The following is an 11305-nucleotide window of genomic DNA, read 5'->3' as shown; positions in this document are numbered from 1 at the left end:
ATAGTTAACGAAGTCCCTCCCGCATCTCCCGGATTAGTTTACTGATTGTACTGAAATAATAACGTTATTATTTAGAAAAGTGAGAGAGACTGCTTTGTTAACTATTCTGTACTTTCACCTAACACTTTAATAAATAAATTAACTGAATTAATAATAATATGTTATTTATAAATTTGTATAAATTATTTATAAATTTAATAAATTCGTAAATTTAATTGCTAGCTTTAATACGAAACTTCGTCTCTGAAATAATCTATTAGCTCTGCTTTCATTATTTATGCGAAATTTCCTCAAGTTTTCAATCTGGTTGTTTTTTAATTAGATATTTTTAAAAAATATAAGTAAGTAAACTTAGTTTTTTTTTAATATTTTTTAATGGCTTTCTTTTCAGAATTAACGATGATTTTCTTTCTTTTAAGAAAACATTTGAATTTTATATATCAATCGCTTTATCCATTTTCATTTCTCTACTTACGCCATGTGCGTGTCAGAAAAAAAATAAACTTTGCCCAAAAATGACAAATATAGAAATTCCGCAATCACCGATATAAATTATTTTAAAGGAAATGCAGTTGGTTAATTAGGGAAAAATAATTTTAGGACATTTTGTACTGTGGACAGCAAAAACGAAAAAGTCCGACAAAAAACATCTCGGACTATCTATTTACTATTATATGAAAGGAATTTGGCTGCGTATGCACTTATGTTACCGCGCTATTTTTTTAACTAGTATTTTCAAATTAAATTGAAGTTTTACAATGTCTTTTTTTTTTTTTTTTTTTTAGTAAATTGTTAGGTAAACGTACACAATAATTACAAAGCCGTCTTCCCTCTCCATGTTTAGAATGGTTTTCTAAGTAACGTTATTATTTCAGCACGGTAACATAAGTGCACTGCATAAGTACCGGAATTTGGTAAATGTTACCTTATGCTACAACAGAACACCGACCATTCTAATTTGGTTTTGTTGAGGTATTTGAGGTCGCTGACAATGACTCTGATAATCAAACCCGTCGCAAATTTACCGTTTGCATGTTATGAACCCTTAGACCCTGGGACTATTTTGCACGATTTCACTGCCTTCGGTAGTATTTTCTTATAGTGAAGTGACTTATTAGTCTTTTTTTTTTTTTTTTTTTTTTTTTTTTTTTTTTAATGCTTCACTTGTTATAAAAACATTGAATAAACAAATGAAACTTTTTTAGAACACGTAAACGATGAAAAATATTTTATTAAAAGAAGGAAGAAAAATGATTCAACAGTCAACAGGTCGATCTTCAGAGAGTGAAAGAGCTCTTTTGCTGTTGTGCCCCCCCCCCCTTTGCAAGTAACATCCTTGTGGTGCTATATTCACCAGTTTCTATTATTATTATTATTATTATTATTATTATTGTATTTTAATTTTTTTTTTTTTTTTTTTTTTTTAAATTTCCAGACCTTAAAAACGAGGATTTTGTTTTGGTGTTTTTACGATGAGTAAAAAGAAAGAGAAAACGAACGTGGTTGCAACAAAGTTGGACGTTGCTTTTGCATTAAAACAATGGAAAAAGGTAAGTTTAATGGCCTTTCAAACACAAAGAAAAAACGGTAAATATCCAGATACGCTACAACAGAACACCAACCACTCTAATTTCTTTTTTTTATAGGTAATTGAGGCGCTGACAACGAATGTGATAGTCAAACTTTGGGCAAATTTACCGTTTGCATGGTATTAACCCCTGAACCCACGAACTACTTTCCACCATTTTGCAGCTTCCGTTTATGCTACGCGCATAAATGACAGCTTCAACAAGCAAACTATCTTCTCACATGGCGTGCAAATCTTCTGCGGAAAATTTGAAATTAGATGAAAAAGAAATAAAGCCAGAAAAGAAAAGCACACCAAATTGGGGGGGGGGGGGGTAATTTAATTTTTTTCCCCCAGAACATAGAATTTTCTAATTTTCAAAAATACATTATAGCACTTTTTTGGGCGGGTCAAACGTAAAAACACACTTGTGAGTGGATGATCTGGAGATTTTAGTCTTACTGGAAATTTAAATCACTATTATTTTATTATTACAAGTGATGAAAGATTTTTGTTTAACTAACATCAAATAAAAAAAAAGATAAGTTAAGGAATCGCTTTTGGCATGGTAAGATCAGCCTACATTTTTCCGATTCCGATACCTCAAAAAGTTCCGATAGTTCCAATTCCTATTAATCGTCCCAACACTAATTTTAATCCTTAAAAAAAAAATTTCGCCTTGATACATATTTTGCTAGACAGTAAAGATGATCATAATAATAATTCTGATTATTTGGCATCCTCCAGCAGTGTTCGATATAACAATCTGTTTAGTACCATTTGTTGGATGGCTTTTAAAAACTGAGGTATGCATGTATATATTGATCCAGACGTAACTCGGCGTTCACTCTGTTTTCCCTGGAACATGACGTCAGCAGCTCAGGTTCTGCTGCTGTCTGACGTAACATAAAGCTAAGCCAATTACAATGCCACATGATAATTTTCAATTTAACACACGTGTGCACGAGCTGGAAATCCAAGTAGCAGACAACAATTTGGAAAAGGATAAAAAAAGGTTTCTTATTGAACATGGAGTAATCCTTGCAATCATTTTTTTTACACAACTGAGGAAGTAATAAAGCCATTCTTAGTATGAGGAGGTTGGGGGCGTTTATTCTGAAAATACCCTTGTAAAACTTGTGGAGAACGCTCTGTTTTGTTGTAAAAATAGAACACAAATTTGTTACATCAAGCAGCAGAAAAGCCAAGTACGTCTAAGGATGGAATACTGCTGCCATATCTGGGCAGGAGCTGCTAAAAACAGCCTATCCTGCCTTGACAGAGTACAAAATAGACTTCGTGGCTTAGTGGAGGATGCCCTTTTCTCTACCCTGCAACCTCTCTCCCACAGAAGAGACGTTGCGAGCCTATCCTTGTTTTATCATTATTTCCAGGTGCTCGTCTGAACTCCAATCTCTGGTCTCCCCTCGGCAATCTTTCACAAAAAACACCCGTCTAGCTGAATTCACTGTGAAAAATTTCCCCCACTCTTTATCTGTGCCTGAATCAAAACGCGGATTCCATGAACAAAGCTTCTTTCTTAGAACTGCACGCCTGTAGAACTCTGTTCCATCTGCTTGCTTCTCACCGGACTATAACTTGGATGTCTTAAAGTCCAATGTTAACAAATTCCTAATGAACCGCCCCCTTAAGTAAACACTTCATCAAATCTCCACACTAACGTAATGTACTTGCAATAACCCTTATACCTGAGTGGCTTCCGGGCCTTGATAAGTGGTGATCACAGTGTAAAAAAAAAAACAAAAAAAAAACCCCCAAGCTGTTGATGTCATGTTCCGGGGAAAGCCAAGCAAATGCTGAGTTACGTCTGGATTAATATCTTCCAGAATACCGAAATTAATTTTCAAAGTAATCTCTGACCAGATCTTCATTTATTCCTCTTTCTCTTAAATCACTTGTCACTTGTATATGGATTTTGGTATCGGCAAGTCAGGAGTTTTAGTGTGTCATTGTTTAAAAAAACAAATGAAGAAAAAAAAATACATGACAACAAAAACAAAATGTTGTACATCAATAACACGGTACTAGCTGGAATCAACTTGTTTGTGTTCAAGTTAAGTGCAGAGAAGTTGAAGATCAGGCCGATAGGTTTCAAACTCATTGACTTCCATTAACAACGCATTGTTACATGATAAGGGCTGTCTCCTGTTCATGTAAGTATAAAAATAGAGAGATTAGTTAAAATGAAAATAAGAGAAAGCATAAATCGAACCCTGGACATAAGTTTTAAAGAACAATAGGTTTAAATGGAATGTCCAGTAAATTGTTAATTCGGATGAAATAAATAATAAATAAACTATTCAATTGTTAAAAGAATGTGGATAATAAAATATGAGTTAAATAAATTAGATATGTAGGTTAAATTCCTTTGTGGAAACAACACAAGAAAAATAGGTTATTGGGAAATCAATGTCGAAAACGTGCAAAGTCGCGCATGTTGAAACACGTGAATTTTGCTCACGTGGCCGGGATGCATGGATTCTCAATATAGGAAGTGGGAGTTAGTTGGTCGTGGAGAGAGTCAGAGAGACAGTCAGGGGAGACAGAGACAGGCGGACGTCTGAAGCGAGACGTCACTTCAGAAACTAAGATGTGAAACTTTGAGTTCTTAATGAGGAAATCCCGACCGGTCGTAAGAAAATAAATTATCATGTGTTTTGAATAAAGCTCATCTTTGTGTTTGTGATTTCTACAAAAAGGTAAATTGTATTGTTATTATATGTCTGTGTTATAAAATGTCATTACAACAACATCTCTCTCTCTCTCTAAGATACAACATCATATGTAATAAGACAAGAACTCTCACTAAGACACATATCATTACTAATAAGAACTCACGTAACATACGCGCACAAGTGGTATAGTCTAATAATAATAATAATAACTATATAACAGCATTGCACCTGCAGGGGTCATGGGGCAGATCAGTGCATTTTGAGTGCAAACCGGTTAACAAACATACACATTAAAATAAATAGAGGATGCAGATGTGTTTTTAGTTAAATAGTCAGAAGACAGTCAGAACAAGAGAATCTTGATTCAAATTGAGAAAACAGAAAAAAAAAAAGTGACCGCAATCGATTCAGTGATGCAGGGCTTCCCAGGGAACATGGAAAATCCAAAATGAAGACTTTCTCCAAACAATAATTGTTAACCCTCAGCGATCCTTAATAGGGATCTCCTGGTCACATATGCGTCAATCCTCGGTCACGGACCATAATGTGACCTGTGTTCGTCCTTCGGGTTGATAGGCCGTTGCTTCGTCGATCTGTTACACTGGAAATGAATCAGTTTCATGCATGCAAAAGAAAGACAGACTCGGTTATATCTATTCTACTGGTTAATTCAAGATAAATATATAATTATATACAATTGTTCAGTTGTTGATTTTGACAAAAACTCTGAATCCCAATTTAGATTAATTACTCTCGATTCTGTGGTGGTGACGGTTCGGGAAGAGAGAAAGCGGTAAGTGACGATTGATTTCTCTCAAATCTCAGCTCCAACTGCAGGTTTTTGCATGGGGACCCGTTTATGTAGTAAGGTGATAGTTAGGTCGGGGTCAGTCTCTGGGTTAATCACCACTGATTACGTCACCTCAGGGGAATCCCCATGTGTGTGTATGTTTACCTGTGAATCTGCAAACTTTCTCAGGCCCGTTTCTCACGATTGAAAAAGGTTAATCCCGTGACCTCTTGGTCGGGTATTGCACTCAAAGGCCAGACATCCCCAAGTCAGGGCTCGCTGGCACCGGAAACAAAATTATATTTCGTTATGTCTCTCAAAGTGACAGCAAATTGTCACTTTCACCAAACAATCAGATTTATATCAGTTTCATAAAAATAATAAAATTTATAATTTAACTCTTCCTTTCAGCAGGGTTGGTTGCCGTTGCCCGGGCATACAATAATGCTTAACAGTAAAATAATCATGTGCCGGCATTCTCCAGTGTTTCGGGAGCCTCAGCCTCCTCCCCTGTGGGAAGCCCAATCGCTCCTTAGGACGGTCACGTCACATAATATCAAGTCATGTTTTTTGGGAGCATGCAGAAACAAATAGAAAAAAATCCATGTCTTAAGATCTCCTTATATGTCTCTCACACACACACACACACGAAAATGCTGCTGTGAAACCTGACATAGTTATATGGAATAAGTTTTGTTTTTTTGTTTGTTTTTTTTTTTTTTACTACACGGTGGTCACCACTTATCAAGGCCCGGAAGCCACTCAGGGATAAGGGTTATTGCAAGTACATTACGTTAGTGTGGAGATTTGATGAAGTGTTTACTTGGGGGGGGGGGGTTCATTAGGAATTTGTTAACATTGGACTTGAAGACATCCAAGTTGTAGTCAGGTGGGAAGCAGGCAGACGGAACAGTTCCACAGGCGTGCAGTTCTAAGAAAGAAGCTTTGTTCATGGAATCCACGTTTTGATTTAGGCACAGATAAAGAGTGGGGGAAATTTTTCACAGTGAATTCAGCTAGACGGGTGTTTTTCGTGAAAGATTGGCGAGGGGGGACCAGAAGATTGGAGTTCAGACGAGCACCTGCCATGGAAATAATGATAAAACAAAGATAGGCTCGCAACATCTCTTCTGTGGGAGAGAGGTTGCAGGGTAGAGAAAAGGGCATCCCCCACTAAGCCACAAAGTCTATTTTGTACTCTGTCAAGGCAGGATAGGCTATTTTTAGCAGCCCCTGCCCAGATATGGCAGCAGTATTCCATACTTGGCTTTTATATAGATAGAGAATTGCATCAGTAGTGAGATATCTTCTGGAGCGGTAGAAGGATCCCACCATCTTTCCAGCGACCTTGGCAACAGACTTGATGTACGTGTTCAATTTCAGATCAGGAGTAAAGGTCAAACCCAGAAGCTTGTCAAAACACGGGGCCTCTCCCAGACGAGAGCCATCCATCCCAATTGATGCCAGAGAGAGTTGCAACCTTGGTTGAAGTGAGTGTCCCTAATGATGGGGGTTTGAGCAGAGCTGAAAGAGAGAAACAGATCAAATACCAAGGTCTCATGTAAAAGAAACTGGAATCTTAGAGAGATATCAATCATACCAATTATTATAGGTGACACAGGGCTTATGAAGAAGAACCTGAAGTCCTACCTAACTAATATTGCTGATGAACCAAGTGCAAGAGAAATCCAGACTATTGCACTTACGGGAACAACGAGGATACTAAAAAGAGCTCTTCGTTGGCAGCTGGTTTGGCTGCCCCATACCCAGCGTTACAATCTTCAAAGGAAGAAAATTAAAAAAAAAAAAATCCATGACTAATACACATAATTTTATCTTTAAATATTTATTTCGCTTTAATAATATTCTTTCTGTTATTCAAACATTATTTTCTTTGTTATCAAAATATTTATAACATAAACACTGACAATCAGCAGGGAAACTGGTATTTTCCGCGAGCCAATAGCATCTAAATTTCTGTGTTGATATAGCCGAGGGAGCTGAGAAGAAATGTCAAAGGTCAGCAGTTTTTGTTTGTTTGTTTTTGTTAAGTCAGAAAATTTTACTGCAATGCAATTCCCAAAGTAAATGAGTTTGCAGTATTTTTTACATTAGTCCAAATCTACGGTTGAAAGTGCACTGGGAGACCACCCGAAGATTTACCTTTAAGAAGTTGATTTTTTTTTATATTCAACTGTTTACAAGTATATTCAGGTCTGCTGCGAATAAATATCAGTTTATTTTGTCACTAACACAAATTATTTTCACAAGTAACGCATTCACTAACCCGTGGTTACTAGTATAGTTAGTTATGTCTGGCCGCCATTTTTTTTTCAAAACTTTCATGTACGACGGTGAAGTGGGTATGCATGCGCAGAAATTTGCAGTTATTGTAGCAGACAGAATAGACACCCCCAACAAACCTCCCCGTGTTAAGAACAGCTGTCGGAATAGACACCCCCAACAAACCTCCCCATGTTAAGAATGGCTGTCGGAATACACACCCAGCAACCTCACCCATGTTAAGAATGACAAATTTTGCCAAAAAAAAGAAAAAATCGTTTTCTTTTTCGCTTGTTTGGAAAAAAAAAAATACCATAACACTTTTTTTTCCTTGTTAAAAAAAAAAAGATGGCGGCCATTGCACAAAAGTTATTCTAGAAAGCATTAGATTTTACGGTGTTACTATTGTACGTTATTCTTATCAGCGAGAATTTAAACTGTGAAATTTGTTTGCAGAAGATCCGAATACACATGTAAACAGTTGAATATAATAAAAAAAAAAACTTAAGGGTAAATCCCTCGGTGCACTTTTACCAAATCCACTTTTTCTTTTTTTTTTTTTCTTGCAACCGAGAAATTAGTAATGTGTATGCGTGTAAAACAAAACAATTACAAATTTTTTTTGCTTTGTTGAGTAATTTAATGTTAAGAACGGCTTTCGAAATAAACACCCTCAACCTCCCCATGTAAAGAATGGCTTTCAAAATAAACACCCCGGGGGGGGGGGGAATATTTGCCTCAAATTTAACTGTGATATTCGCTGTAAGCATACCCACCCACAAAGACTATAAAAAAAAAAAAAGAAATTAAAGAGCCGTTTTAGTTGCAAAGAAGTAAATTTGTTTATCGTCTACACGTAAAAACATGGCGGCCATTGAATTACAGTGCATAATACAGGTCTTTATATCACAAAAACTACTTGTCCCTGCAAAATTGAAATCAGATTTTCTTATTCAGCATAATTGAAAATAAGTCGTCATTTTAAAGAAAATTGTGGAGGTGGACCTAATGTAAAAATTTACCGAATTTTCTTTGATTCGGCAACCATGAATTTTACAATTATCTTTTTCTTTTTTTTACCTATAAAATTTAAAACTGTCTTTAAACTTTTTTTTCAGGATTCACCTGAAATTTACTACAAACTTTTGAAGCATTTGAGTCAAGATGTTCCGGTAAGAAATTTAATTTTTTTTTTTTTTTAGCGTTTCATTATAAAGCTAAGTGGCCAACTATAGTTGAAGGCAACTTGAAGGCTCCCTTTTCCATTAGCTATTACAGATGTATGGGAGGGTGTCACTCCATTCTCAGGATTACTTCACTTTCCCTTGATCCTCCCTGTATAATGCTGAGTGTACAGTGTAGGGGTATCAAGTACAATTGTCTTTGCCGTTGCATCTATCGCCAAACTGGAAGTAGCAAAGGTGTAAATTAAGGCTCGTCAATCAAAAAGAGGGGATGACTTTTGAAAATATTGGCAAAAAAAGCGACCCCTCCTTGTAGAAAAGTGCCCAGTTAAAGGTAAAGGAATTAATGTATTTGGCCAATTTTTTTATATTTGTCTGCCGAAGGATCAAACTCTATCGCCTCTGTCGAAAGTTTAGGCAGACATACAAACATACTTACATACATTTAAACAGACAGGTGAGATTTATATTATAGACTAGCGGGGGTGCCTGGGTGTTTGTTAGTGTGTTGAGAAGGGGGGGGTAAAGCAAATATGATAAAATTAAAAAAAAAAAAGTTTTGGTTGGTAGGTAAGATCGAACCAGAAGCCTCGAGGCAGAAGGTGGAAAATAAAATGTGAAAAAAACCTGACATGTTACCCGCTCAGCCAGCAAGGGAGAGTAACAGAAAAATGCTTGAATTTAAGTATTAAAAACTGAATTTAATGAGATCAAATAGAAATCCCGCAGTTAACTTTTACTGCGAGGCAGTTTTTTTGGGGTTTGTTTACCCAACTTTGGCTGGTTTTGTTTCCTCAAGATGTTTGGGGGAGAGGGGGGTAAATTGAATAACAATTGTCTGATATAAGGGGTTTCCCCCGTATTGATCAAAAGCTCATTGCTTTCTGGACATTCCCGGCACGAAAGCCGAGGAACCATTGTCGTTTCAACTTAGTTTCACTTTATTTATACAAAAAAGTCAAACCAACACGAGAGGGGTCGAAATAGCAAAAATTTTGTAAAAGTCGATGTAAAAAAATCTAGACGCATGTTCATAAATGCTAGATATTATGATCTAGACGGTATATAAACAGTTCTAAAAAATAGTAAACACCCACCCACCAAGAACCCCCCTCCAAAAAGCCTTTGCCAGACGTACAAAAAATGTTCACACACATTTTGCCTTTTATATATATAGACTAGCGGAGGTGTCCGGCGTTGCCTGGGTGTTTGGAAGTGTGTGTGTGTGTGTGTGTGTGTGTGTGTGTGTTGGGGATGGGTTAGATCAAAACAAAATGGAAACTAAAGAATAAGTGAAATAGTAACCCTGTTTAAATATTAAAAAAATTATCAGAAAAACAAAAACAAAAAAAACAGCGAAAGTTTTGGGAGGGAGGTAGGCTCAAACCTGAAGCCTTGAGGTTAATAGTCTGATGACCTAGCATGACGCCATGAAGGTAGGGATATGAGAACAGGTGAAAATAAACGTTTAAAAACGCAGATGGTTGAATGTCATATATCACGCCGTAGTAGTAGTAGAGAAACCAAATTCACAGCACGCAAATTTTGTCAGATAAAATTCGCTGAAACAAGATATATATATATATTATTCCTTAATTGGAATTCATTTTTGAGATGAGCATTATATATTAATTAATTTTTATTTCGGACTATTATTCTCATCTTTATTAGTTGTTGTTTTTGATCTTTTATTGGTTTTGTTTATTCACAACGTTTCGGGCAACTATTCCTCTGACCTTCGTCAGGTGGTAACCGCGACGGATAGGAACTTCGAATCTCCTAACTGCATTCTCAGCCATCACTGCCATCCGTAGTTGTTGTCGTCTCACCACATTTTGGCCAATTAACCTCTGGCACGCTTTGGGTGGGATTGAAACCGCTATCTTCAGACAATGTTCATCTGGAACTGTAGAGATGCAACGTCTCTATCAACTGCGCCACGGGCCCCGAAGGCCAGAGGAATAGTTGGCCGAAACGTTGTGAATAAACAAAACTAATAAAAGATCAAAAACAACAACTAATAAAGATGAGAATAATAGTCCGAAATAAAAATAAATTGAAATAAAAGATATTTACGACGTCATTTCGTAAATCGTAGATATTATTATCTAAGGAGTATATAAAAAGTTCTAAGACATAGTGACACCCTCCTGGAGAACTCCCTCCAAAAAAGCCTTTGCCGGGCATACACAAAAAATGCACATACACACACATTTTGCCTTGTATATATATATATATATATATATATATATATATATATATATAGATGCTTCATATAACCTATTTCCTCTGTAAGGAGTGAGTTTTATCTTATTTCAGTAGATGATTTAATATATTCTAGATCCAGCCAACCATCGGGTTTTAGTCATGTTAGAAATTCTAATGTATATTTGCACAATTCCATCAACTTCCTTTTCCTATCATCTCTGTATTATGTCATTAATCAATAACTTTGGCGCCATTCACTCAAGATTCCACAGACCGTACCCAGAGGTCTGCAGCGACCAAGATAGTCATGCAGTCCTGGGACCAGCAGCGAACACCAGAGGTAGGGTTTTGATGATGTGTAATGGTCTTCAGCTAATCTCCTGGGCATCTATGCTAATCTTAGAGTAGTTCTGAAGCTATTACTTTGTGGATGAACTCCTGTGTTGCGGCGCGTAGGGTAACCAAACCAACAGTCTCCTCTTTAAATTTGCTTGGTTAAGGAGGATGATCTTGCGTAATGTGTATTGGAGACAAAGTGCCAGCAGACCTGCAGAATTCGGCGGAGGCAGTATCTGTT

General features: G+C 36.6%; 1 protein-coding gene across 1 annotated transcript in view; it reads left to right on the top strand.

The window, feature by feature from the left end:
• Positions 1-222: 222 nt before the first annotated feature.
• The window catches only part of LOC145265564 (RNA polymerase I-specific transcription initiation factor RRN3-like), a 55828-nt gene continuing 44745 nt past the window's right edge, over positions 223-11305 (top strand). The window contains exons 1-3 of the mRNA XM_080121539.1: positions 223-341; positions 1436-1550; positions 8455-8508. Of these exons, the coding sequence (XP_079977665.1) occupies positions 1473-1550; positions 8455-8508 (132 nt within the window). The 5' untranslated portion in view covers positions 223-341; positions 1436-1472. The remainder of the gene's footprint in view (positions 342-1435; positions 1551-8454; positions 8509-11305) is intronic.

The sequence above is a fragment of the Euprymna scolopes genome, chromosome 40 (genome assembly GCF_053919585.1).
Source record: "Euprymna scolopes isolate OS-2025 chromosome 40, ASM5391958v1, whole genome shotgun sequence".
Classification (NCBI taxonomy): Eukaryota; Metazoa; Mollusca; class Cephalopoda; order Sepiida; family Sepiolidae; genus Euprymna; species Euprymna scolopes.
This window is presented reverse-complemented; position numbering and strand designations above follow the sequence as displayed.